Here is a 27,273-nt window from a genome sequence, read left to right as displayed (position 1 = left end):
TCTGGTGTCGAAGAGTGGCCAAGTGCTGCAGGGAAGGTGTAGGGGAAGATAGGTTAATCCAGCAGTGAAATGTCTGGCTTGACTTTGGTCTATTCATTGGCTCAGGCCCTTCAAATAAAATGATTTCAGATCTTTTTCTCCCTCTCTCCTTTGGCTTTCAGCTTCTGCTAGCGGCTGTGTCCCACCCAAACCAAATCTTTGCCCAGGGAGACAGAGATAGGACAGCCAATCACTCCTGTCAGAGGTTGGGATACACGGACTGTGCTTGCTAGGTCCTTGTCCAGAGCTGGTTGTAAGGTCTCAGTTGCCGTCAGTGTAGGAAGAAGCAGAGATGGCCCTGGCATACGCCATGAGTGCTCTGACCCTTGAGTAGCAGAGGCTTTCTCCACAGGGGACGATTAAGGTCTATGCTAATGTATTCCCATCAGCAGGGCTTCTCTCAAAACTGCATGGGAGCAGGTACATGTGTCCCAGCGTGGAAGTTGTAATTTCCTCCTTTCAGGCCTTCTAGTGGCCTGCTCTGTTGCTTAGACCATGGGGCTGTGAAGTATGCCCAATGCCTCAGTTTTTCCATCTTTAAAATGGGCACGAGACCCGTGCTTAAAGAATGTTGCGACTTCTGGGTAAAAAGTTTCAGCATGTGTGTGGCTGTGTACAGCCCTCCCCTCTGCCCACCACCTCATGGCAGAGGGCGGCTTCCAGACCCTCGTATCGGCAGACAGTCCCTCCCCACCCTGCCTTGCTGCAGCGAGTCCTAGCACTTGCTCTGAGTTCCCAAAGGAAGTAAGGACAGCCACAGAAGGCGGGTGGATGACTGACCCCTCCGTGGGTGGCGCGGGAGAGAGAACAGGGAGCCGAGACCAGGATCAGCAATGCCTGAGAGCACAGCGAGAAGGCTGGAGGGATCAGGCCGAGGGTGTTTCGAGTCTTGCTAACGCCTGTGCGCCTCAGTCGGCATGCTCGCTAGCAAGCTGCCTTCGTTCCAAGCCAGAAGCCTTGAGCAGCTCTTTTGATGAACTGTTCTTATTACTTGTAACTTGGGCAGACCCAGCTCCCTGCCTCCTGCCAGCTCCCTCTTCCTCCAGAGCAATTTTCTTTGCAAGAGAATAAACCGTTGCAAGGGGATCCCGTAACTCACCGGAGAGGGGTCAGGAAACCTGCTCGCAGTGCCCTGGTGCCTGGTAAATCATTCGCATGATGAACTGCCTCTTCCCTTTGCTCCTCTGTACCTGGTTGGGAGCAGTTTCAAACAGGAGGAAGCAGGACATGGTGGGGATACATTTGGCTCCTAACTTACAGATCTGGCTTCCTCTCTGGGTTGGGGGGATGTGTCAGCAGCTGGATTCTCTCTGATCCAGAAGAGCCGGTGAAATTTTGCCCTCAAGTGGGGAGAGAAACCTGCTTACTGTGGCCAGACACTGTGTTTTTCTTCGGAGGAGCTGGATGATTGAGGGGAGCTGGGTCTTACTGCCAAATGCTCCAAACATTCTGGCCAGCGCTGCTAATGTGAAAAGCCTGCCCCTAATAATTTACAGGGATGGGTACTGACCAAACAACTGCTTTTCCTGGCTTTAAATAGAACGTCATCTTTTCTCTCTCTCTGCCTGACCCAGCATCTCGTCAGAGCCTCGAAGGTTCATTTTTCCCCTGGCTTGCAGCTCTCTTCTGCCCATGCTCTCAAGGCTCCCCTTCCTCTGGAGCACCGACAGCGCCATCCCCAGCTGGGGCTTTTGCTGGCTTTATTGTTCCTTCCAAGTCCGTGCGACAAAGTACCCGCTTGCGCCATGGACAAATCTCCTGCAGAAATTCACCGGCTGGAGCCTGGCACCTACGTGGCATTGCTTAGGGCCTGACAGTCCTTGACAAGGACTAGATTAAGTTTGTTTTCCCTGCGTACATATCTAGTGCACACGGAGGGGCAGGAAGCAGACAGCCAGGGATCTGGTTTCCTCCAAAGTATCCAATCAAGTATATTCGCCTCTGCTGGGAACTACAATCCTGCTATTAGTTGTGGGCACGACCAGGGCAGAAGTGACTGATGCTGCCGTCTATCACTCTGCCAGCTTCATCTGGCTGCATACAAAGCTCCTTGCCTGAGCGAGGCTCCTACTGGCAAAGCCAGCCATTGAAATGCTGGAAGGCATGTTGGGATACAAAGCTCCCAGTGATACTGGGTGAAACCCAGCCTTTCAGAAACCTGAACTGTAGCCTGATGCAGTAAGTAACCATGAAGCCACAGCTGCCTGAAGGGAGCCATCGACAGCCTAACCATCCGGTTTTTGCTGTTGCTGCTGTTGCAGATGAAACTCTCCTAAGTAGCCCAGTTTCTGTCCACTGAAGGGAAGGATGCTTCGACTTCTAGTCAGCTATTTGTGAGCCATAAGTTTGGTGCCAGTCAGGCCTTTTTAACTAGGATCGTATGAGGCTGATTTGCCCTCTGAGAAGAGTAGGTCTGGACCAAATGAACAGGGAATTGTTGCTCGCCAAGTCCCAGAACACTAGCGCTTAGTATGTGATCGGTTTAAAATGAACAAGGGAAGGTCCTTGTTTAGACGAGCTGTATTTTAACTTGTGGAAATCATTGCCACAGGAGGTGGTGGAGGCAGGTGCAAAAAAAGAGAGAGAGAGAATAAAAAGGACCTGATAAATTCATGGATGATAGAGTTATTAATGGCTATTGACCAGAATGGTTGGAGATGCTTCTTCTGGCATCTCTAACCCCACACATGGTAGATGTCAGGGAAGGTATTGATCGCTCTAGAGGTATCTGGTTTGATGCTCTCCCTATACAGCATCCACTTCTGCCATTGTTGGAGACAGGACACGGGGATAGAGAGACCACTGGCCCGAGTCCTTTTGGCTCTGGGTATGTTCTTATGGGTGGATTCAGCCTCTGATGCATCCTGCTGTGATGGTTGCATTGCATCAGGGAGTGGGAGATGGGATTTCTTTGCCCCTTCCCCCATCCCACCTGTTCCCCTCAGGGTACTACAAAGTCATGTCTGCCCGGGTGGGTTTAACCATGGCTCAGATGCTGTTGCATGTGGTACAGCTGGTGGGCATGGGCCTTTGCAGGCAAAAAAGCCAGGTGCCATCCTAGAGAAGCTTGCAGCCTACATAACAGTAACGCCAAGGGGCCTGGCTGCACCTCGCTCATCTTCCAAGTTAAAGTGCATCTGTCAGGGGTTGGGCTTGATGCCTTCGCTTGGCAGGAGCTTGGATCCTGCCCTGTTTTTACGGTTAGCTCAGGCACTGGGTTACATCTCCCTGGGCATCAACTGCACTCACTCAATCAGTCTGACAGGATTTGGTTCTTCATTTTGGGAACATGCGACTGGCTGCGTAGGGAGAGACCTTTGTGAAACCAAAGTGTTGTGTTAGTGCTTTTTTTTTTTTTTTTTAAATTATTAGGCAATAGCATTTGAAGAGATGCTTTTAGAAAGGCCTAAATGCAAAGCTGCACTTGAGAGAGTCTTGCCATCCCTCGGCTGCTCCCCAGGCAAGTCCTGACTTCTCCAGACTCCCCAGTTGGTGCCTGTCTCTGTCCGGAGTTCTCTAAACATTTACACATCCCGTTTCCCCGTATGAGAGGATCCCTTTTTAAGCCATTCTCCTTTCATCTCCTGCGCCCCAGCTTTTTCCTATGAAGGCATTGTCTCTCAACAACCCTCAAGTGTTTTCTGAGAAGTGGTGGCTTATCTGGAGCTATTCTTCTGCCTTTCCTGCTTATTTGTTTTGCTTGCGGCCTCCTGCTAAATGAAACGAGTGTATTGAAACAGCAGATATTCCAGGAACTCGCCCACATTGCTCGTACTACGCTGCCTCTCTTTCCATGGCAGATCTTTCCTTAGAAGTGATCCTGAACATTGCAGCTGAGACCCGGTTCCATGTGCATCAGTCTTAGTGAATGCCGTGTGAATGGGTGGGGGGTGCTGGACACTTTGTACTTGTACGGCTCTCTTGGGCCAAGAGAGAGTCGTATTGGCTCAAAATCAACCTTGCTGGTCCCCTTTTGCTCAGGGTGGATGTGATCAGGTGATGCAACTAGCAAAGGAGAGAGGGAGATGGGTTTATTTTGGGCAGAGGACCATGGCTGCCTTCAGTCAATCCCACATACACGTCTTATTGTCTACTTAACAAAATTAGCTCCCCTGGAGGTTTTCACAAGCCCTGGTTACTCTCCCCCTTGCAGAGCATTTTTGACAGACTTGACAATGATTAACTAGGTCTCAGGCTGCAGGGGGGAGGGGGCGGTGGGCTCTGAGCCTGGCTGGTCAGGTTCTCACACACGGGCCTCCTTTCTCTCCAGGTCAGAGTCTGGAGGTACCTAAAAGGCAAAGATATCGTGACTCATGAGATCCTCTTGGATGGTGGGAACAAAGTGGTGATCGGCGGCTTCGGGGACCCCTTGATCTGCGACAACCAAGTCTCGACAGGGGACACCCGGATTTTCTTTGTCAACCCCGCCCCCCAGTACATGTGGCCGGCGCACAGAAACGAGCTGATGCTGAACTCCAGCCTGATGCGGATTACCCTGCGCAACCTGGAGGAGGTGGAGCACTGCGTGGAAGGTGAGACTGGTGCCTTGCATGTCTGTCTGCCGCTCGGTCTGTCCGCACGGCTGGTCGCGGGTGAGAGGCCTAACACTTATTCTCAGCCTGGCATGGGGCTGGCCTGTGAAACCTTTTCTGCAAAGCCCCAGGTCCAGCCATGTGGATCAGAGCAGGGGTGGCAGTAACACCGTGACATGATGCTGTTTCGTGAAGTACCTGTGTGCGGATGGGGAACGACTGGGGGAGATCCCTTCATTCTGGGAGAGGCTGGCTGTCCTTCAGGAGGGACTGGGGGTCCAGGAGCACTGAGATTACTTCTTCCGGTTTTTTTGCCTCCATCCCCCCTGCCAGGCGGGCAGGTTTCAGCCCGGCTCAGGACCCCACCTCTGCTTCACCCGCCTCCACAGCCAGGTCAGCAAACCTGGGCTTAAAGCATCTCCGAGGCAGAGGTGGATTGGTTTAGGGCTGAAACCCAAATAAGGGTTTGGGTTGTCCAGGAAGCAGAGTGAAATCCTTGATCTCGGCAGCACCAGCTTGGCCTTGCACCCGCTTGCTGGCTAAATTAGCCCCACAGACTCGCCCGGGGACCTGAAGCAAGCTGGGTTCTTCCTGGCTTTGTGTCCTCATCAGGAAGAAACCTCCCCAGTAGCACTGATCCTAGGAGGGCAAAATCTGGCCTAGCAGCAATAGCCTGATTAGCAGGCACAATATGTGAGCCACAGCTCTCTCTTACTAGAAGGGGGCTTGACTGTTCAAAAGTGGAGGGGGCATGTCTTCCAAATGAGAAGGCATCATCCAGGCAGTGTCTCCTCTTCCTGAAGGAGGACCAGACTTCGGGACGGATATGGGGGCAGGTAGAGGGTCTTGAGACTCTTCTCTAGTCCCGCAGCTGGCATACACTGTGCTACATACATCCCACTGCCACCTGCATCTTCAGAAGATGATGCTCAGGTTCAGGTCCTTCTCCCAAAGAGGAGGAGAGGGACCAGTGTGCTGCATCTCCAGCGCTTGCCTGTGCTGGCTTGGGGAGCACGGTGGATATTCCCATGTTTTCTTGGTAAGCTCTTACACCAGTTGAGCACTTCCTCTCCTTAATGACTGTAATGACTTGACCTGTAGGTTCCCAGGGGACATGCTCTTGGGCTAGGCTTTGCTGTAAGCCTGGAAAGTTTTCCAGCTGGAGGCAGCCCGTGTTTGACTATCTGTAAGAGCGTGTGTCACTCTTCCAGCCAACCTAGGTACCGTTGTCAGGGAAATGAGATACTGCTCCCGTCATGGATGTTACAGGGACTGGCAGAGGGGACGTACTTGTGGAAGTAGCGGACGTGTGACTTTCAGTGCGATCGTTGGTGTCCAGATGCAGAACTGAGTCTGTCTTTGGCAGCTGGAATGGCAGAGATCCAGCCTTTCTCTCCCCTCCACTCCCTGGCCCCCGTTACCCAAGGACATTGAAAATTCGCTTCTGGAAAATCCTATTTGCTGTGCTCTTCATTCGCTGTGTTAATGAGCATGCTAATGTGGATGGATGGGGAAGTACGTTGAACCAGAGCCTCTCTGAGAGCTGGCGGCTACAGATGTAGGAGCAGATGAGTAAACAGGAGAAGGAATGCAGGGATTCTGCAGCAACCAACAAATAAACACGTAGCTCGGCTCCTTCCTCTGTCCTGGGTGTATGAGGAAAGGGCATAACCCCTTCCTGCAGCTGCAGGGTGAATGAGCAAGTTCCCAGCTCTGGGGGCAGCGGATGTGCTTAATGCAGCAGAGTGGTTCTCCAGCCCAGCGCTGCCATGCTAGAGGTTTTTTGCAGAGGGTAGTAAGGTGCAGGATAAGACAGTTGTGCTATATGTCTTTTGGACTGACCTTTCTGGTAGTACTATACACCTCATGCCTTTTATACGGAGTGCATGCTCTCTCTGCTAAAAATCACCATGCTCCTCCATGCTTTTAGAGTCTCAACTGCAGTTTCAAACTCAGCGGACACTTGGGAGAGTCTTTCCTTTCTCACCCTTTGCAGTCCTGTGGTTGGCTTTAACCCATTAGGATACACCTGCACTGCAACCATTGCTGGGACTGCGTTAAAAGGAGACGCACATGAGCCAGCTTTAAAGCCAGCTCACCTGGTGCTGCTAGGAGCAGTAGCAGTGGCACCACAGAGCTCAACCCTGGCTGGAAAACCTGGCGAGGGTGATTAGGCTGTAGTAAGGTCTGTGCTAGTGTGGCTGCACTGCTAGTGGGAGCCAAGCCAGATGTTGAAAGGTGGCCCAGGTGTGTCTACAGGAGCTGCAGAGGTCTGTTAAGAGCCTGAGCTCCTAGACAAGTTACTACTGGCTAAACAGGGGTGGGGACTTCCAGGATGTGAGTCTTTTGTGCATGCTTTTACCCTGAGGTGTAAACTAAAAGCTAGATTACCCTGCAGTAAAAATGGGGTAAGCTTCCCTAGGCTAGGTTTCATTTGCTGTGGGGTAAGCACATACACACAGGCAGCTCCCAGGCTCGTGTCCCCTGGGGTAACTTGTCCAGGTGCCTGTGCTCCTAGTCTCCCCTGCTTCCCCGCGAGGGAGCGCAGAAGGAATGCGGAGGACAAATATTTCCCACCTGCTAAGGCCCTGCTCCATGTTGGCTCAGCTCTCTCCCCTCCAAATGGTTGAACCTGCAGAGCCACTGGTGTTTGGGACCCTTCCTCCTAATCACTGCGAACTGTGTTGGAAGGGGGGTTGTGCCTCCGGTCTGTCAGAGCGGGAGGAGATCTCGTGCAGGGAGACAGGTGCGTGGGTCGGGTCTTGCACGTTCCTTCGCAGCATCTGCTCTTTCCCATGGTTGGAGGTGGAGCTCTGAAACAGCTGGACCATGGCTCTGACCCAGAGCCTGCCCCTGCAGCATGGTGCATGATACTCTCTCCAGATGCTGTGGGGAATGAAGGGATGGGGAGCGTGGGAGGCATTTTGCTGCTTTGTGCCAGAAGTCCCAAGCAAGATTTAACGGAGACTCTTTTGTGCTGGCACAGCCCGTTCTGCCTTGAGGAGACCGGCAGGACTCGGTCAGGCAGGATCGGTCTGACCTCAAGCTCAGGTCAGGATGCAGTGGTTTCCTCTGAACCCGGGCCCCGGTTAGCAGGTAGGCTAGGGGGTTGGAAGTGGGTAACTTGAGGCCGAGCTGCACCTTAGCACAGCCAGCCCTGGCCTTGATCGCTCAGCCAACAAGCGGCTAGACCTCAGCCTGAGCCAAGCTGCTGCAGCACGGGCGTTAAATGTTCTTTCCTGCTCATGTGGCGAGAGCCAAACACCGTCCCACGCGCACGGCCCCCTGGCTGAAGACCCATCCCCTGGGCTCGCCGCGCCGGGGCTCGCTCAGCCTCCGCTTGCTTCCTCTCGTCTCCTGGAGCCTGCCACCACAATGGCATGTGTGGGCTTTTGTCGCCGTGCCAGCTGTGCCCACACATTGTCCTTTCTCTAGCATACATCTAACTCCGCGGTGGCAAAACAATTAAGCCCTTTGTGCGACTCCCAGCCCGTAGCTTCCCCCGGCCCTTCAGTATCTGGTGTGAGGCCGCAGCCCTGCAGCAAAAGGCAAAGGGTGATCCTGTTTGACTTGCATGGCCTCCTTCCTCTGCCAAGAGACACTGGCGTCCTGTGTCCAGTTGCTGAGCTGGCCTGGGGGGAGAGGGTCAGGAGATGGGCACTTGTGTGGTCAGCGGGGATCTGTTCTAGCCCAGTCCTGTTTTCTCACGTGGTCGTTCCCGCAGCGGTGGCGATAGAGCCGTTGTCGCTCGTGCAGCCATACCCTGCAAACGTGCGTAGGGGTATGCAGCGGGTGCCCACATACTCGATATGCACCAGGCTGTGAGACAGTGCCTCGGTGTACCCATATCTAGATGTGCTGCATGGACCACATGCTTAGCAGCGTTGAAGCTTAAGCCTTTTTTCGCTCACTGTCTCTCCTCAGTTCATACCCAGGTAGGAGCTCTGGGTAATATTAGTTACTAAGCTTTTCCTGCAACTGCATCTTTCTTGGGCTCCAGCTTTGTGCAAAGTTAATTTGTTAAATAGCTCGTTTCCATTTACTAACTAAGAGCCTCTTCCCAATAGCTCACAGGGGAGCTGTTTGTTAGCTGAGATACAGCCTCTGTAAATGTTGCAGGAAATGGGGCTGTGGGGTGGGTTGGAGAGGGTAAAGTAGGGCTGGGGGGTAGGCGACAGAGAGCATTTCTGGACAGGGTGGGACTGAGTCCGTGTGGGGTGCTGGGAAAGAACCAAGCCCAGGTGACCCACAGCAAATTAAAATTTCAGTCAAAGAAGTCAAAACTGTCTACACCAAGCATGATGACTCTTCAGTCTCTCATCTTTGCATTCAGCCAACTCAGTACCACTAGGCGCCTTCCCTTTCTTAATGCGCAGGGCCAGGACATCTCCTCCAACTGCATCTCTTCACCTTCCTTCAGCTGGGTGACTTGGCTTTCCAATGTGGGGCGAGGAAAAGCAGGCCGGGGTGGGGGGGATGTTGGACATGCTGTACAGTGACAAGAGTTTCTCAGCAGGCTTAGGGGTAACTGGTCTGGAGGAAATGAGATTTTGTCCAAAGCTCTGCCTTAAAGCTGAAGTCTTTTTTGGAGCCTGAAAGAGGTTCCTTCTGATGTGCCCAGTAGGCACCAGTCTGTTTTAGGAATGCCAACAAGGGGTCTCTTGAACCCATACAGAGCCGATGCCCATTTTCTGCAGCGTGAGTGGAGTCGGGAGGCTTTGGTATCAGACTTGCAGCATAGGTGGAGTCTTTCGTGAGCCTAGAAGACGAGCTGTCCGGGAGACCATTCTGGTTTTGCAGCAGCTTCTCGGCATTTTGAAATTTGTTTTCATTCCATTGTGGGATGCAAGCAAAAATCCTTTGAACGATTTGGGGAAAGAGACTGATCAAAACCATGTTTTTCACTTAAAAAAACCCCTGAGCTTTTTCATAGAGGTCCCAAGCTTTCTGGGGCACCCAATAAAGCCTGCCAAGTAGAGCCTTCAGCAGAACCAACCCATCTACACTTGTTTTTGCCCTCGATGAAAACACTCTATTTCTATGAAAATGTATTCAGCCCAAAAAGTCCCCATTGGCTCTGTTTTAAACATTTGCACTCTACAGATTAGCATTTCAGAACCTCATCTGAGGCTAGGGTGCTGGATCATGGCTTTAAGGAGCTTGGACTTGTGAGCCCGGTGCACGGCAAATGTGGTGAGTGGGTCATTGCATGGCAGGATATTGCCTCCCCAAAAGGGAGCTAATGGCAGATAAGCCAGCTATTCATGCACAGTCTCTACACAATGACTTCTAAGCTGAGTGGGTTTTCTCTTTCCTTCAAGACATCTGAATGAGCTTTCCTTGGGGAACAGATTGTCTGATAAGCCCAGGGCTTCCCTGCATCTGTTTGTTTGAACTCTGGGGCTGGGCGGGTGGAAGTCGAGCTTTTGGGCGTGTTGAGTTTTCTAAGGGCAAACTCAGCAGAGCTCTCTCAAGCAAGGAGTGATATTGTATTTCCTATTTTCCTCCCCCTATCCTTCCTGCAAGTTCAACAGCTGATTACACCCCAGAAGATCTTTCCCTTCAGAGGTCTCATATTTTGAATTGATCATGGCTGAAGTTTAAGGAAATCCTGATTTTTGCAGGTGGTCTGCGCAGGGGCTGCATGCCAGCTCCACACACACGGCTCAGGGTAGAAGAAACATCCGATTAAAACACCGTGCGGCCCTGGCTAATGAGAATCTAGTTCTGCTATTAAAAATTGCCTCGCCGGTGGCGTGATTTGCATTAATTCTGGTGCCGTTGCCGGAGCTCAGATTGCTCTGCTAGAAATGTGGACCTTGAACCCTCCCCGAGACGAGTTCCCTACATTGGCTCTGCAGGTACGGTGCATAATTAAACCTGATGGCACTGGATACGATAGACACACACCATTTAACAAAAGGTCCCCGCTGGCTGGCTTCAAACCTCCCCATCACAGAGCCGCTAGCCCAACACCAACGTGAAACTTCTTGCTTCACGCTAAAAATAGATGCTGTTTCACCTCTAATTTTCCAGAGGGCTTGAGAGGAGGGAGGCAGTCTGTGGAGTTTCATTAATCCTTTCCATCAAGGATGGGTCTGCACCAAAATGGCCTTGTCAGAGACCCAGAGAGATGAAATCGCCCTTAATAGGTGACCATGCTGAAGTCGATGGGAATTTTGCCACGTCTTCAGCAGAGACTAGTTTTTTGTCCCCGCAACCCGTTCTTTTCTGAGATTTTTTCAGTAGTGAGGGGCATGAAACCTCAGTGCTGGTCTGTGGCTACCATTAAACCTCCTAGACTGATTCAAACCGGGAACAGATCCACGCAGAAGTTGCACCTCTGCCGTAGGTCTGGTTCAGGGGTCTCGCAGAACATGAAGACGGCGAAGGAGGGGCCCAGTGTACAGCTGCCTGCTTTGTTTCATGAACGGCTGCCCCGTGTCCATCACTTCTTGGAGAGCTCCTTTGCAAAGCTAGCCAGGCTGAGGAGTGTTTTGAGGATGAGATGTATTGAGGAGACCCTCAAGCCTTTTGAGGCCTTCAGAGTGTCATTCTTCTCTTAGCAGATAGTGGTCCACAGACGCCCTCCCCTTTGCTGTGATGCAACATCCCCGTGGCACCTGGAGTTGCTTCCCCACGTTGCTCACACAGGGGAAGTCAGAGGCAAGTCCTGGATGCCTCCATCGTCCTCTGCCTATAGATTGAATCACGCCGGCCCCTTGCGTTCATCGCCTCGTCTCCCATCCGCGACCCCCAGCGGTTTCTTTTGCCCCGCACAAGCTTTCCACCTTGGGCATGAATCTGTCAGGGGGGCTCTGTGGGCACCGAGGTGACTTTGGACCCCTCCTGCATGTTGCGTAGAGGGGGGCTGTGCAGGTGCAGGGTGGAAGCTAGGGCGCAGGAGGGGTGATGTGTGATGGAGCTGGGAACAAGCGTCCTCACTGCAGGGCATTAACACCCACGTGCCGGTAAAGCAGAGGCTGCTGCTAAAGGAGGGGCACCAGGTATCTGCAGCCAGTTAAGGACCAATCTGGGGTCACCTTTTCAAGAGCAAACTCCAGGCCCTTGCAAACCTCCTGGTCTCTGGGACAGGGCAGGGAAGGTTTCTGGTTGGCTTGAGAGCTGCTCTGTTTGAAGCTGGATTGCTTTGAAAGCATCTCTTCCAGCCGCATTGTGCGCCGCTCTTTTTGTCTTTTCCTGTTCACTTTTATTCCTTCCTCTCTCTTTTTCTCCCGTCTCCCCCTTGCCGTAGGACTGAGGCGTTTTGTTCTTGTAAACCAGCCCGTGCAAAATCTCCTTTTCAGGCCCCTCGCAGCGCTTCTAAGGAGCGCACAGTGGCCTGCTCCGAGCAAGGAAATTGCTGGCATGGGGCTCGCGCTAGGTGCATTCGGGCTGTGGCCATTTCCCATGATCTAGTCTCTTTGCAGAATTTCTCCATCTCTGGAACTATTCCTCTCTTCTAATCCCTCCCTGGCCTTGTATTGTGTGCGGGGGGCATGGAGGAGGGGGCTGAAAGGGCTTGTGTGCATTTTTCTTCCAGGGTTCCTCCCCCCTCCCCTCTTTCTTGGCTCTGGTTTGGGGGGAAGATAATGAGAACAGCCTCCACACCTCCGCCTTGGGAGGGTGAGAAAGTTAGCCAGCAGCTGGGAAAGGGCAATAAATGGTGTGAGAGAGACTTCCACTGTGAAATCCTGGGGGCACCTTCCCGGGTTTTGCTTCTGAGGGCTGGAGATGCAGAGATGAAGCAAGGGCCTCCACAGCTCAGCAGTTTGTCAGGGGGCAGAGGGTGAGAGGGCTCCAGGAGAGGGGAAGAAGGGCCTCATCTACGGGACAGGCCTTTATCCTTTGTCTCCCATGCTGACCATGGATAAGATGCACCCTGGGCAGCTAAATACCCCACAGACTGCCAAAATACTAGGTCCTCCAGAGCTCTTTGCTAGCACGAGGATCTGCCTGTAGACTCGGTTGTACAGTGCAGGACAATGGGCTGAGCAAGATCTGTAGGTCAAGGGGCCTGTGTGACACTCTTAGATCTACTATTTGCCTACTGCAGCAATTCTCAGCCAGGGTGCCGGGGCACCCTGGGGTGCCCCCAGGTCCTTTGAAGCGTGCCTGGAGGTGTGAGAAGGTAAGCAGATAAGCCAGGCTCAGGCTTATCTCTGCCTGGACGATCCCCAACCCCTGCTGCCCAGTCCCTGCGCAAGGAGGTGAGCACTGTAATATATAAACTAGCTTTTGAAATGGGGTACCACTTGATGCACAAAAGTTACAGAGTGGGGCCTCAGGTCCGGAGAGGCTGAGAACCATTGTTGTCTGGGGCCGAGTGGGATAAATGGGCTCTTTTCCTCAGTTTAAACCCTTTCTATTTGATCTTGAGATCATTGTCTGTCCCCTAATATTAGCTGGCCCTAGGGAGTGGTTCAGAGTCTGCTGCCGCTGCCACCTAGAGTCCCTCCTTACTGCTGGAGCCGAAAAGGTGTGTGGGTTTAGCACTGAGGGTCCTGCTCGGGCCTAGGGGCTCAGCTACACTCCCTCACTGGGTATAAGTGCAGAGTATCCCATGGGCTCATGGCAGCAGCTTGAAGCTTTAAGTTATGTAGCAAATTCCAGAGGGGTTTTAATCTTGCGTGGGAGGCCACTGGGCTGGGAAGAGTCTTTCAACCTTTCCTCCCTCCCCAAGTCCCCGTCCTCTCCTAAGGTCTGCAGAGCCCTGCTCACTTCTGCGTGGGATCAGCTCCTCCAGGCCACGGTCACCCAGATGCTTCATCAGGCCAGTTGTCATCTCCACCGTCTGATCTACCAAAGCTCCTGTGGACGTGGAGTCACAAGAAGGGGAATCACACGGGTGGTGGTGGATTTTTATGGCCTAGGAGGCGACAGAAGTTCTCTCGAAGCACGACTTCCACATCGTTTGTTTGAGCCCTGCAGAAACCCCATGTCAGGGCAGAGCTGCTCTCCCAGGAGATGGGGCGAGTGGCTCTGGAGAGCCGCCTTCCAGCTTCCTGCCATGCAGACATCTCCATGTATTTTGGCAATGCTGGCTTAAATTCCCTCCCCACTGCTGTTAATCATTAATCCTTGACCTCTGACAATCCCAATGCCAATGGATTTAGGAGTCTGGTGTCTCTCTGTCTTCTGGGAAGAGTTGGCTTTGGAGAACTGCACTTGCATCAGGAATCCATTAAGCTGATGGTGTCTTGCCCTTGTTATGGTGGGACATACAGATCTGAGTCAGGAGGTTGTATCGGCTCCTTGTAGTCCACTCTCTGGTACCCGATGCTCTGAAATAATGGTGAGCCTTGTAATATACTGGCAATGCACACCGCATGTCCCTCTCCTAGCCAGCTCAACTGGTGACAGTCAGGGCTTTGGATGCTGAAGGCTCAGTTCTTGCAGAAACCAGACTGCATCGGGTTTCTGAGTCTGCACAGTGGGTGTCGTTACTGCTCTGAATTCCCACCAAGGGCACTGCCATCCTGTAATTCCCCTGCCACCCTTCCCTGTTGCATCCCCAGCCCTGTCTACCTGGTGTCTAATCTCATAACACAAGAGCATATTTGGCCACTTCAATGTTCGGTGCTTGCAACTGTGAAGTAAAAGCTTTGGCAGGAACACTTGCAAAATGCAGCCATGCACCCGAGGATATAAATTTAGATTCTTCTAAACGTGTAATAAATTGGCAGCCACGTAGGACTACTTTGCTATTATTGCACAGTCACTTGCTCCTTACTGGCAACCCAGGTCATTTGGGCTGACACACAGGCTCTGGCTGCTTGAATGAAGAGAGACTCTCTAGTGTGCGAGGGGGGTGCTGCAGTCTGACCCCACCCTGACGACGGCAGGGGGGTGTGGGAAGACCAGGGCAGCAGAAACGAGGGTTGGGGGTTTTCACTCTTTCTCTTGTTGCTCAGACCAACTTGTTTGCTTTTCCGGCAATTACAAAGGTAAAGAAGACATGGGTCAGTCAGGTGGGAACTGGAGGAGCCGAGGGAGAGACAGTCTCCCTGCAGCAGAGGCAGCTTTAAGGGTGGGTGACGTGGGCTCCCACCCAGGGTGCTGTGGTCAAGGGGACGCCACGCGCGCATGCACGCACACGTACGCGTGAGCCGCCGAGCCCGTCTCCCACCTCCGGCTGCTGCTCGGGAGGAGTCGGGCCAGGCAGTGCGGGTGGGTGGCTCCTGCTCCAATCCTCCTGCCTTGCCCCGCACAGCAGCTGCAGTGCCTCCCCACCGGCCTGCCTGGCGCACCGCGCCGCTCCACCTCCCTGCCAGACTGCGCCCCTGCCCGCCCGCCTGCCTCTGCCTGCAGCAGCACCGCCGACTTGGTGGGGTGCCAAAATACAAGTTCGCCCAGGGTGCCATTTTCCCTGAAGCTGGCTTTGTGCTGCAGCGTCAGGGTTAATCAGGCTGGAGGGATCTTGCAGGCCCCCTGGAGAGCCCACAGCAGTATCCCGTCTGAGACCGCAGTGCCTGGCCTTGGGTTCAAGACGGTCTGGTTGGAGTTTCTCTGCCCACCGGCTCCTCTATCAGAGCTGTGCAGTGCTTACAGGAACTCCAGGAGCCAGCTGGGACTTGCCTCTTGCTAATCCTGCCCCTGAAGTGTGGCTTTGGTGTATTTATCTGATTAAACGCTCTGCCAACATCCCACATTCCTGCAAGGTGACTTCCCAGGAGCCCTTTGGTATGATGGCGTGCATCCGGAGCGGAGGTGGCGGTGTGAGCCTGGCCATGGTGGCCATCCTCTGTTTGGGAGAAGATGGGAGGACCCTGATTGTGGGGCTCTCTGGTAGGGGAGGGAGCGCGCAGGAGGCAGCTGTGGAAGCTGCTGACGCTGTAGGAAAGCTCGCAGGGGCACGTTTTTGCCAACCTGCTTCTCCTTTTGCATTTTCAGCTCCACTGAACCACTGCCTGTGATTAGGGAGGAAATAGGGTTCCAGCCACTTCCATCATTTATATGCAACTGGATTAATTCGAGCAGGGCTCCCAACAAGCGACAAAGTGAATAACAATTTGTGAGGCTCAAACCACCTGGGTTTTTTTTTTTTTTGCTTCTAGTTTCTACTTTTCCAGCTCTTTCCTTGCACAAAAAAGCCCTTTCTGTCACCGCTCTCTCTTTGTCTGTCCTTTAACCCTAAACCTTGAAACCTGGGCTGGGCTGGGTTACTTATCGATCCCGCCTAACTCAGGGTAAAGGCACAGGACTGGGGCTCAGGGGTCTCTGTTCAGTCCCTAGTTTTGCTCCAGGTTCAATGTGACCAAGACAAAGCGTTGGACTGCTTTGTGCCTCAACTAACCCATCTGTAAAACTACCAGGATAATCATTCCTTCTCCCACCCTCACTCTGCTCTTTAATAAGACTGTCTCCTCATCCACATACAACAGTGTTTCTCAACCTTTTAAGTAGCAAGTACCCCCTAACTGCTGAAAATGTTAGTAAGTACCCCAACACTCAGTTTTCCAGGGGATTTTATATTTACAGACTAATGTGTGCTATATGTTGGAAGAAGGCCTGTGCATCTAAGGCCATGATGTGACAAATGTCATATCTGGTGTGGGTAGGGTTGCCACCTTTTACACCAGAGGTGCACAACTCAAGTATGTACCTGGGCTAGAGGTGATGTTGCTCAAAGCAGCATCACTAGGAGGACTAGGATGTTGCTCAAAGCAACTAGCTAGGAGGGCTGAACGCCAAATTATTACTGGGGAATTTTAATGTGTGGCGCACCAAATTTTTTGCCATAGTTTTGAGAGGAAAAGCGGGCAAGAGAGAGTGTTGGGGTACCCACGCACCCCCTGCCTGTGTCTCGTACCCCCAGGGGTATGCGTACCACAGGCCGAGAAACTGTGATGTACAGTACCCAGCACACTGGGACTCTGTTCTCAGTTGGAGCCTCTTGGTGTCCCTGCAGTATTCGGGAGTCTTTGCACGCAGCTCTAAGAAGCATAGCCCTTTCGGATAACATTAAGCTGAGGGCCTGAGCCTGGGAGTTAAAGACCTGCAGCAGCCTTGAGCAGAGGATGCTAACCTTGGCATCTTGGTCAACTCTCAGCTCCACAAACTCCCTTCTGCCTCTCTCTGCTTTCCCATTGTGTGTCAAACTGAAAGCAGTTTGCTTTGGTCCCTGTATGTACTGCTGCGCCGTGTTGCTATGCATGCATCAGCAGCTGCTTTGTCCCATCCCAGGGGTGCCTGGTTCTCAGAAACACAGGAAGGTTATTCTTATGTGTTGCTTAGAAGTCAGTTGGTAGCCTACTTTTGGGATGCCACAGGGGGAACCCAGCTGTGGCTCCTTCAGACAAGTTACAGCTTCTGCATGGGGGAATGAGTGACCCAACTGCTGCCCTCTACATCTGTTCCTCCAGCTTTGACTCTGAACTCTTAATTGTCCTGTGGCCGTGCGTGGGAGCCCCCGGTCCTGAAAGGGGATCCTACAATGCGAGGCACTGCACAAGAAAGATGGCCCCCTGCCCTTAAGAGCTCATAGTCTGAGCGGCTGCACATGGCTCGTGGCCCAGCGTGGAAGCTTCTCGAGTCCATACCACCGTCTTGCCTAAAAAATAGGATTAGAGGGAAGACTTTGTCAAAGTCTCCAGCATTGGAGGCCATGCTGGAGAGAAAAAACACAAGTCAGTCCCAGATGCAAACATCCTCCAACTATTGTACCTCCTTGGCTCAGAGATGATCGATACACCTTGACATCCTTCCATCCCCCAACTCAATCTCCCCTCACCAACCACGGCACTGAAGGTTGGAAAGAAATACCGCGTTCCCATAGGATGCTGCGTCACGTCAATGGGCCGTAAGTGCATTTTCCAGCTAATATTAGCCCGTCGCTCTCTGTCTTGCAGGGATGCTAATTAGCTTAAGTGAAGCAGAGGACTGGCTGTGCCCGTGTGTCTTTGATTTGTGACTGATATTCAATTAAAAGGGGAAAAAGAAAGCTTTTGCTGAGCTCTGCAGTTCTGGGTGCATTGCTCCTCTTTCGGTAAATAATGTTGTCTGGTCTTCCTTCAGTGGGCTCTCAGCTGGTTTGGGGCCGCTTAAGGCTGTCCAAACAAGTAGAAACACCTGGAAAATCCTCCCAACACAACCTCCAAGAAGAATAAACACAGGAGGTGGTTTTGGAAGGCAAGAGGAAATGTGGAGACGAGAAAGTATTTGGAGAGCAGAGTGCAACTGCATCTTCCATCTAGGGCTTCCAAGGCACTCAAACGTGAATCTTGCATTTCCTCCCTGTGGGGACTTTTTTATGCATTAGGACAGACCTGGAAAAGGGGCAGGCACATGGGACATACGGCGAATCTGTGGCAGAGCTTGGAACAGAGTGCAGGTGCCCCGCGTCGCAACTCACCATCCACATTGCTGTAGCAGTAGTGGGAACATATGGGTGTACGATAGCTACACACAAGTGTCCTCTGTCTGAACAGCTGGGGCGGGGGGTTGGCGGCTGATGCCAGACTGCTGACGCTCTTGCAATGGCTGGCCCTTGACAGGGAAACGATTCTGCAGATTGCAGAAGCTGTAGATGGGAGACAACCCATTGACTATTAAATAGTTGGAGCTTTGGGGGCCCGTAGAGGATTGTCATCTCCTGAGATACTTTAGAGCAATGGGAAGCTGCTGGGGTATGGGCAGGCTCATCCGCCTTTTCCTTGTTAGAGATGGGCCGCAACCCCTCTGCATGGCGGTTGCTCTTGCTGCTGGCTGTGCTGCTTCTGTAGGGAGACAGGCTTGCTAAGCCCTCCCAGGAAACGGGAACATCTTGTATTTGGGACTTTTCTTTTGTTTCCAACCTCATGGCCTGTTTGGCCTGGACGCAATGGGTCTCTCGCCTCCCTTCCTCCTGAGCAAAGCACTGCCTGGATGGACACATGTGGGTTCACTCACTGGATGTATCCTGGACTTCAAACTTTGGATCAGTGCTTCTGGCACCCCAAATACTTGTACTTCTGCTGTACGTGGTGAGCAGGGAAATCAGTGAGAGGTAGACAATAGGCCTCTTTGACATCTGTCACCGGAGAAAAATACGAGTTTTGGCCAGAGCTAGAATTCCTCTTATTCTTCTTGCTATTCCCTTCATCCTTTAATGCTCCTTGGCTTTAGCAGAGGTGTTGGTTCCTCTGGGATCAACAGTCCCCTGCAAACACTGAGTGCTAGGAAGGTTTCAGTGGTTTACATAGACCACTTGCAAGGTAAAGGCAAACTGGCACTTATAGCCATGCAGTGGGGAGTAGGTGGCAGGCTGCACAGCTATGGCTAGTTCAGAAATGGCAGGGAGATGGTTGAATTGGGACCTGAGCTGCAGAGGGTGGGAACGGCTGTGGGGTTTTTCCTTTGCTGGTTGTACCTGCGTCTGTAGGAGCTGCCTAAAATAAACCGTTGATGGAGAATACGTGTTTGTTTGCAGGATAGGCTGACACGTTAGGTCAGAGGTGCTCGACCCCTGGCCCATAGAGCCATGGCACCTGACTCATTGGGAAATTTGGTGGTGGGGAGCAGTGGCAATTTAATACTGCCGCCTCCAAAGTTGTATGCCCCTTGCAGCTGGATCGGGTTTAGGTCATGCCCCCTACCCACTACATGGCTGGGCTGCCCTGAGCCTCAGATCAGCCCACTGGTTGGATTTAGCCCAGAGGTGGACTGGGCACTGCCCATGCGGCCTGCAGAGCAAAAAGGTCGAGCATCACTGGGCTGGGTAGTGTGAGGTCGGACCTAGAGAATAAGGTCACAAGGGGCCTTTAAAGTCTATCACCAGGCTGAAAGCACCAGATGCCCTTGCGCCATATATTTGCCAAGGGTTGTAGGCTTCCCTGGCACGCATGGCAATTCATTTTCCATGCAAATATTGGTCGTTGAGTTCCCTCCTGGCCTCCTGCAAAGTGACAGGATTTGCCATGTAGGTGAAGGGGCCCAGATCAGTGGCCTTTGCATCTTGCATTCATTTTGACTGCCTGGACGGATGCTAACTCCTTCTGGAGCTCCACATCATGGCAATCCCATGGCCACCAAAGAAGCTCTGAGTTTACTAACAGCCTCTGGCCTGCTAAGGAACCATGGCTTGGATGGCTCCGTTTATTGCTATAGGTTATACCCCATCCCACAAACTGCGCTTGTCTGGCCTGCTTGGATTTCAGGCTTTTATGGTGAGAACTGTGTGTTCCATATAATGCTTAATGAAGCCATGATTTCAGTGGAGGCCTGGGAGTGCTTTCGTAATTAATTTACCAATATCCCCAAGACTCTCAGAAAGTCAGGATTTATGCGTATTGCCAAGGAGCTGTCATTCGGAAAGGGGCCCGGAGTGCTCTGCTCTTAAACAATATGTAAATACATTTTCTGAATGTTTAAGCAGACCGAAACCTGGTTTTAAAATCTCTAGCTGGTCTTGCACGCTACCAGCAGCGCTCATGTTGCATCTATTTTTATTGCATTTTTGTGGGTTACAATGAAACCGTGCATAACCAAATCTCATTACCCACAACAGATTAGCCTGTTATTTAACATGAGCACTGAAGAGAGTTCTTGCTGTCCTACTTCTTCAAAGCAGAAGTTGCAGAAAATGACCAAGAAATACCCAAAGTGATTTATACAGACCGTGTCTTCCCAGGAAAGAAAACTTGCATGATTTACATTGCTAAAGAAACAGCTGACGGTGCTGGTAAAGGATACAGAAAATCAAATTATCTAGGCAGAACCATAAGGTTCCTCCCTTACTCTGTGCATTCTCATAGTGCTTACAGAAGGGGAGTAATATTCCCAGATGAAAAAGCAGGAAAGGTTTGCAGAGAGACAGGGTGGCGAGGAGAAGCATGCCCTGGTCCTTGGACTTTTTGGTTTTGGCCACCTGATAACACGTCCCTTGAATTTTCCCTAATTTCTCTTTTTTACGGCGTTCTGGGCCCCAGTCCTTCCACCGTCCATCACTGTGAGCGTCCCCGTCCAGCACCTCTGAGAACTGCAGCTTGGGTCTCTAGTTGTGCATCTGAAAATCTTGGGCCAAGGTCAAATCGACAGCAGAAGAGGGGTGAAACTCTGATGTTGTCCTATCCTTTGCTTTTCTACCATGGTTCGATGGTGACTGCGCATGCGAGATGGGGAAGGGCATTCCAAAAATGCCGACTTGCTGGAAAAGAAGCCGTAGATAATTTTACTGCCCAACTCAAAATCCTTCTTAATCATAACTGCATTCCTTCCCAGAGCACTCCCGGGACGATAAGGGCGATGGAGTCGCTGCTTTGAAATGCGCATTACCTGGGTTGTTACTTCTAATGTTACAGGCCTGAGCTGGGGATCTTGCAAGATGAACTGGCTGCTGCCCAAAGATCCCTGCCTCTCGCGTATTGTGACGGTCACAAACCTGGGTAGTGACAACAGATCTCATGCCCCCCTTCCCCAGCCCCCAAGGAAGTCTAAGAAGCAATTGTGATCCAGATGCTTGCGTCCTGCCTCCTGAACAGGGGGTAGGGCAGTGAGAGAGGGTAAGTGCTAGGCTGTTTTGAGAGGCCAGACGTGCAGGAGTCTCTTCTCAGGCTTCCTTCTGCACTGGGTACTGTTGCATTCACACACACCCTGGTTTGCACCTTTCTGGTTTATAAATCTTAATCTCCTCGAGTGCTAGCGAGCAGCCGGCCTGGGCCTGCAGCCAGGGGCAGCATTCCAGTCATAGCTCGCACAGGTACGTCTCAATGCTCCCCGGTGCTCACGGCCCGGGGGCACGATCTCTGCCGAGCAGCGAGGGCGGGGAGGCGGCTGTGCTTTTGAAAGGGAGGGGAGCATTTGAGGCCACAGATGATGCTCCAAACTGCAGGGAGATGGCAACGATGGGCACATCTGGGGAAGCGGGAGGACAGCTTGTGGGGGCGGTGGTGAAAGGCAGCCAGGCTTGAGCCTCCCAGGAGGGAGGGATGTGCCCGTTTGCTTCTCTGCACCCTAAAAGGTGGGGAGCCCTCAGGAGCTGGGAGGGGTGACTTGGGAGGGTGAAGGGGCTGGAGATGCACCTGGGGAGGGAGGGGAGGAGAAGGGGAAAGCTGCATACTAAGCATGGGAACCATCTCATGTCCAGGCCCTCCCCATGGTAGGAGACTTGGGCAGGGTGATTTTGTTTCCAGCCACCTTGAGGAGCCTGGATTTCCAGGTGCACCCACTCTGTTCCCGCAGGAGAGGCCGTGCCCTGCAAGCCTATGAGGGGCAGGTCCCGAGCCTCATGGCCCTGCCTTCTCATGCCGGGCCGAGGACTCCTCGTTCCCCCACTCCAAAAACCTCTTTTATCCGAGGACGTTCAGATAACGAAGCCTCAGGACAATGCGAGCTGGTGGAGTAGATATGGGGAGAGCAGCCCGTGGGAACCGAACTGCTCCAAGAAGGCCAGACCCAAGCGTCTCAGGCATCCGGATGCAGGGTCACTGCTGGGGAGCCCTCGCACCCTGCTGCGCCCAAACTTTCTCCAGTCCGATGCTGCTGGTCCCCCTCCATCCCCCAGCTGCAGGATCTCTGTGGACACCCTTTAATCCCGGAAATGAGCTGGTTTTCAGATAACGGAGGCCGTGGCAAACGTTTAGCTGCTTTCCAGGGGATTAAAGCAGCTTTGGGCATAGTAAATGCAGTTACCCGTTCCAGCTTTTCCTGGTGAGCCTGTACTTCAGTGCTTGGGTTATGCCCTGGTCTTGGCTGCCCCTGGATCGTTTGTCCGCTCGGGGACAGCCTTAATGATGCTGCAGAGGGAGAGAAGGAATGAATTGGAGTCAGGCTGAAGTCTCCTGTGGCTGGTGAAGTGTGTGTGTGGATCTGGGCTCCCCCACAGCAGCTGTGAGATATCAGTGCAGGGATTTGGGGCCGAAAGACCCTGCTCTGTGCATGCCAGGGAGCCCGATGTTTCCTTTTAGCCTTAAATTAAGGCAAACCTCTTAGCATCCTTGTACATACTCCTGGGGCAGGGCTCCTTCCTGTCCTCCCCAAAGAAGAGATCTAAATAGACTAAGGCAGCAGGTTATTTGGCACATTGGGCTCTCGACAATAACTTAGTTAGGTCCCAGACCCCAAGCAGCGTCTGGGGATTTTTCGTGTTACATCTCAGTCTGCAGGGGGAGAGAGTGGTTCATTAGTCACCTCTTCTTCTTTGGGGCTTTTTTTTTTTAATTAGGGGCTTTCCAAGTGCAGCAGGAGCATGTCCAAGTGCCGGCAGATAAATGTATCCCCGCGGTGGAAGACGTGGGTTGGAACGTGGCCTTCAGTAGGTGCTGGCCACGCCTGGGCGCTGATGGGCCACACATTTGGGCAGATGGGGAGGGCTTGTCACATGCTCGGGGCTAGACTGCAGGAGGCCGCGGTCTCCTACTCTCCGTGAAGGACTTGGCAACCTCCTTCTGTCCCCAAGCTTCCCACCCTGAAGTGTAGCGACAAGAAGGGGTTTGGGCCTCCTACCAAGCTGAACCGTGCCGCTGTAATATTACCTGTCTTACAGTTTCCCCTTCCTGTTCCTACCCATCCTCCCACCACTTCTCAGAGCCAAACCACCCCAAACTACTAACGCTCTTGAGAAATCACTCTCCGTTGCTACATGTTCACATCCTCCCGCTGGGTTGCTTTGACTGGAGGTCTCAGCGAGACCTGGGAAACTGCTCTCTGAACTCTGGTGGTTTCACCTCTGCCCCCAGCCACTGGCTAAGCCACCCACTCCCCCTGGATTGCTCCTGTTCCCGTGGATCGACCCCCTGCCGGCCGGGAAGCACCCAAAGTTATCTCACTGGGTGCAACTCCTAATGCAATGTGACCTGCTATCCCTGGGTGCGCTCAGCGTGAGGGGATGTCTGTCTGGGGGCAAACGCAGTGCCGTGAAGATGTACACATAGCTAATAACCCTAGCATTAAGCCAGCTTCTCAGGAGGGTTTTGCAGTCCGTGCTCGTCTTTGTGCTGCTGTGGCTACAGTATTATCTCTGCCTTAAGCAGTCAGGACTCGTGGTAGAGGTGATATCTTTTATTAAACCGATTAGATTTTGGGGGGAAAAAATTCTTTAATTGCAAGCTTCCAGACACAAACACCCTTCATCAGGCATCGGAGATTTCTGCCTTAATGCTTTTGAGCTGGTACATCAACAGGACATGCCGTCACACCTATCGACCACAGTGTAGATACAACCTGAGAGAGAGAGAGAGAGTGACGTGCTGTGAGGTTAGGGAGTCTGCAGTTTTTCCATCCACTTTGGGTGTTCCTGTCGATCCCTTTAGCCTTCTAGTCCACATTCATACTAAACCAGAGAGAAGGAAGCAGCCGCTAAATTCTGGGAACACCAGCATTGCGGGGAACACAGCATGGTCAGCCATGGGATTTGCGGGTGCCCAAACCAGGGTGAGGTATTCAAAGCTACAAGCCTTATAATAGACTCCAAGATAAAGTGGCACAGGTCTCATGATTAAAGAGCTGCATCTGGGCTGGAATAATGTCCTCTTTACTGGAAGCCCAGTCCGGGACTGGGGCTCTTGTACAAAACAAAGCCGTGGGGTTCCCGCTGCAGGGGTGCTCTCTCACTGAGTGGTCTCCATCTGTCAGCCTGTATCGGGTCTGCTCACAGGCTGGTCCGTGTTATCAGTGGTAGAAGACTGAGGGTTTAGTTTGTCTGCGGTAAAGTCTAGACAGATGATACCAGGACCGGGCCCTGCAGTGCTAGGCGCTGTTAGAGATGCGCTGCATGAGAGCTCCTGCTGCAAAGAGCTGGCGACGTAAGGTCATCTCCATTATACTGGCTGGTTCTTTATTGGCAACAGGCTGCTCTGTAGCATCTGTACACGCCTGCGTGGTTGTGTGTGGAAAAGTGATCTGTAAAGCTCTCGGACACGGGTGATCTGTAAAGCTCAAGCCCTCCAGCAGTGGTGACCTGCTGTGGAGTTTCTCCTCTCTGTGCTAACTCTGTTGCCATCAGTGCATGTCCCTGCCGGTTGTCTGACAGCCTTACAAGTGGGCAGAGCTAGGTATTAAGACCCGTTTGGAAAGAGAGAGGGCCAAGCATGGGTGATGCTCTGCAAGCGCTCTGCAAAGCTGGCCTCTCTCGGCCACGTTGAACTGGTCCCAGCCAGGCCTCAGTGGGACCAAGACATGCATCCTTTCAACGTGGAAGGAGCTGACCTGTCTTGGAAAGTAGCACTGTAGTCCTGTTCTGATGCTTAAGAGAGAGAAGATACTGATATAGAGGCTGTTGGGAGCCGTTGTATCAATGCAGCTGCCTCTCACGTGAGTGGAGCGCGAGCCTTTCTGGAAGAGGCGTGGGTGTGCATCTGATAGAGCACCCCAGAAGTGCCACGGTGAAGGGTTTGCTGGAGGGACAGGGCCCGTCCCAGTGAGTCCACTGGGGGAGAGGAGTGGAGGGAGAGGAGGTCAGTATGGTGGCTACTTCTGCATTGAAAAGGGGGGCAATGGCAGAGCATGTGCACAGTGAACTGGGAGCCACTTGCTCCTGAAGCTAGGAGGAGAGAGGGAAGACGTCATGCTGACATCCAGATTCCTGTGAGCACAGGAGCGCTGTGCGTGGGGGTGGGTGTTTCAACCTCGTGCTTTCAGGAGTTCATCCTAAAAAGCAGGAGTTACACTCATGAGACCTTGTTTTGCTTCCTGCTGAATTCTTAGTAGGTCTAATCACATTTTCCCCGCTCCCTCTCCCCCCCCCCCGTGGAGAAGCGTCATTGTCTCCCCCCGTGAATCTGCCTTTCTGAGCTTTCTGTTCAAGTGCCTCTGCCTGTGTAGCCTGATGCTGCCTAAAGGAAAGAGATAAGGCTGGGTGCAAACCCAGATTGGCCTTTGGGTGGGAAACTCACTCTACAAACCACCTCTGCCCTTCCCTGGGGATGAAAGGACCCCTCCTTTCCAGTGGCGGTGAGTGCCGGCACCTTCCTGACAGCTTCTCCCTTTTTCTGCTGTTTCAGTTGTGGCAGCTGGGAGGAAGAGAGAGCCTCATGGTTTGACCGCAGGATTGGGAGCCAGCCCTGGGTTCAGCTCCTGACACGGCCAGGGCATTGCTGGGGACCTTAAAAGCTGTTCACTTCTGTGCCTCAGTTTCCCCCCCATCTTTCCCCTTAACTTTAACGTTTCCCCAAACTGGTGTGCAGAGTAAGGCTCCCAAGAGTGAGACGTCCGATACAGGGGCAGTATTGTAGCGTGGTTGTTGCTCTGGTCTAGGAGATAGGCAGGTTCAGTTTGGTAATAGCTTATCTGCGTGCAGAGCCTCCTGTTCTCCCCTGCCCTCCCTTGGCTTGGCACAAACCTCCGCTGCTCTGACCAGGAGTGCTGCATAAGCCATCGCACTGCCCTCAGGCAGGCCTGCCACTGCACCTGCGAAACCCACGCAGCCCAGCCTCAGTTATTCCAGTCTCATAACAGGTTGGGCACGCCGTGCCACTGCTTCTCCATAGCTTAGCTACAGTTCTGTAGCTCCTCGCGGCCCCACAGCCGTCTCTTCGCTGCTCAAGCTCCGTTTTTTATTCCCTCTTTGCACCTGAGTGGAATGAATGTCTAATTAACTTGTGGGGATGCCTGGGGGACTGCTCAGTCCCGATGCTCCTTGGGTTCTCCCCTGACCTCCTCTGAAGCAGGTGAGGTGCAAAAATCCTATCCCAGATGGGTAGGAACACAGATCAACTCCCGGGCGGTGTTTCCAGATGCCTGGAAGCAGGAGGGGAGATGTGTGTCCATGTTATTGAACGAGGGGGTGGTCTCTTATCAGAAGCATGGCCCTCTCCTCCCTTTACAGATGGGCAAACTGAGGCAGAGAGGCTTGGACTTGACCACGCAGGGAATCCACGTTCCGGAAATATTCCCCGACTTGCGTGCCTGCGCTTGGTTTGCTTGATGTCGATGCCGGGGATGGCGTGAGGCCGGTGAGCATGGAGGGGGTGCAGTTTCATAGATGTTAGGGTCGGCAGGGACCTATTAGAGCATCGAGTCTGACCCCCTGCCCTGGGCAGGAGTCGGTGCACGTCTGCTCTGAGTAAGGAAGACTGCCCCCACCCTTGGCTCCGTCCAGAGGGAAAACCTGCGGCTCTCTCCAAGAACCAGCATCCTGCCGGATGGCTTTGCTGGCCCCATACCGCAGGGCATAGCTGGCACGTCTCCAGAGCCAGCTGTGTCTCAGGCTTTGTTTAATAAGTATGCTGAGGAATGAGCTCTCCTGTCGCTCCAGTCGTTCCCATCGTCTTCTCCCCGCCCCCTCGCACCCTGCACTCCGGTCACATTCCTTGGCAGTGAGGTTGAGTGCAAACAATGGCACAGAGCTGCACGTCCCTATATGAGATGACGTAACCCTGGCAAGTAAATCCCGTTCTCCATAGGTTGTGGGTTATCTCTGGAAACCCCAGGGGATCAGTTTAGCCGGGGTGGGATGAAGTCATGCTTGCTAGATGCCAGATCACTGGAGGTTCTTAATTTAGCAAGCTTGTTAGCTATGGGGACACCGCACTGTGACTTTCATCTCATAGGCCTGCCTGAAAGTGTTCCCTACCGGGGTCCCCTTTGCAAGGTTTTTGCACCGTGAAGTCCTCTCAGCAGGGAGCACCAACGTGAGCGTCCCACAGCGGGGTCGAACTGAGCGGGATGCAGGATGGGAACGAGCAGATGAGTGGGAATGAGTGGGACGCAGGATGGGAACGAGCGGATGAGTGGGAATGAGTGGGACGCAGGATGGGAACGAGCGGATGAGTGGGAATGAGTGGGA

The 27,273-nt window shown here is 52.8% G+C and overlaps 1 protein-coding gene across 2 annotated transcripts in view; it reads left to right on the top strand.

The window, feature by feature from the left end:
- The first annotated feature begins 4,301 nt into the window (after nucleotides 1-4,301).
- AGRN (agrin) overlaps nucleotides 4,302-27,273 on the top strand; it is a 158,846-nt gene continuing 135,874 nt past the window's right edge. For both annotated transcript variants that reach the window (XM_019541616.1, XM_019541615.1), the window contains exon 1: nucleotides 4,302-4,571. In XM_019541616.1, coding sequence (XP_019397161.1) covers nucleotides 4,478-4,571 — 94 coding nt within the window. In that variant the 5' untranslated portion in view covers nucleotides 4,302-4,477. The remainder of the gene's footprint in view (nucleotides 4,572-27,273) is intronic.

The sequence above is a fragment of the Crocodylus porosus genome, unplaced genomic scaffold, assembly GCF_001723895.1.
Source record: "Crocodylus porosus isolate Cpor-Errol unplaced genomic scaffold, CroPor_comp1, whole genome shotgun sequence".
Taxonomy (NCBI): domain Eukaryota; kingdom Metazoa; phylum Chordata; order Crocodylia; family Crocodylidae; genus Crocodylus; species Crocodylus porosus.
This window is presented reverse-complemented; position numbering and strand designations above follow the sequence as displayed.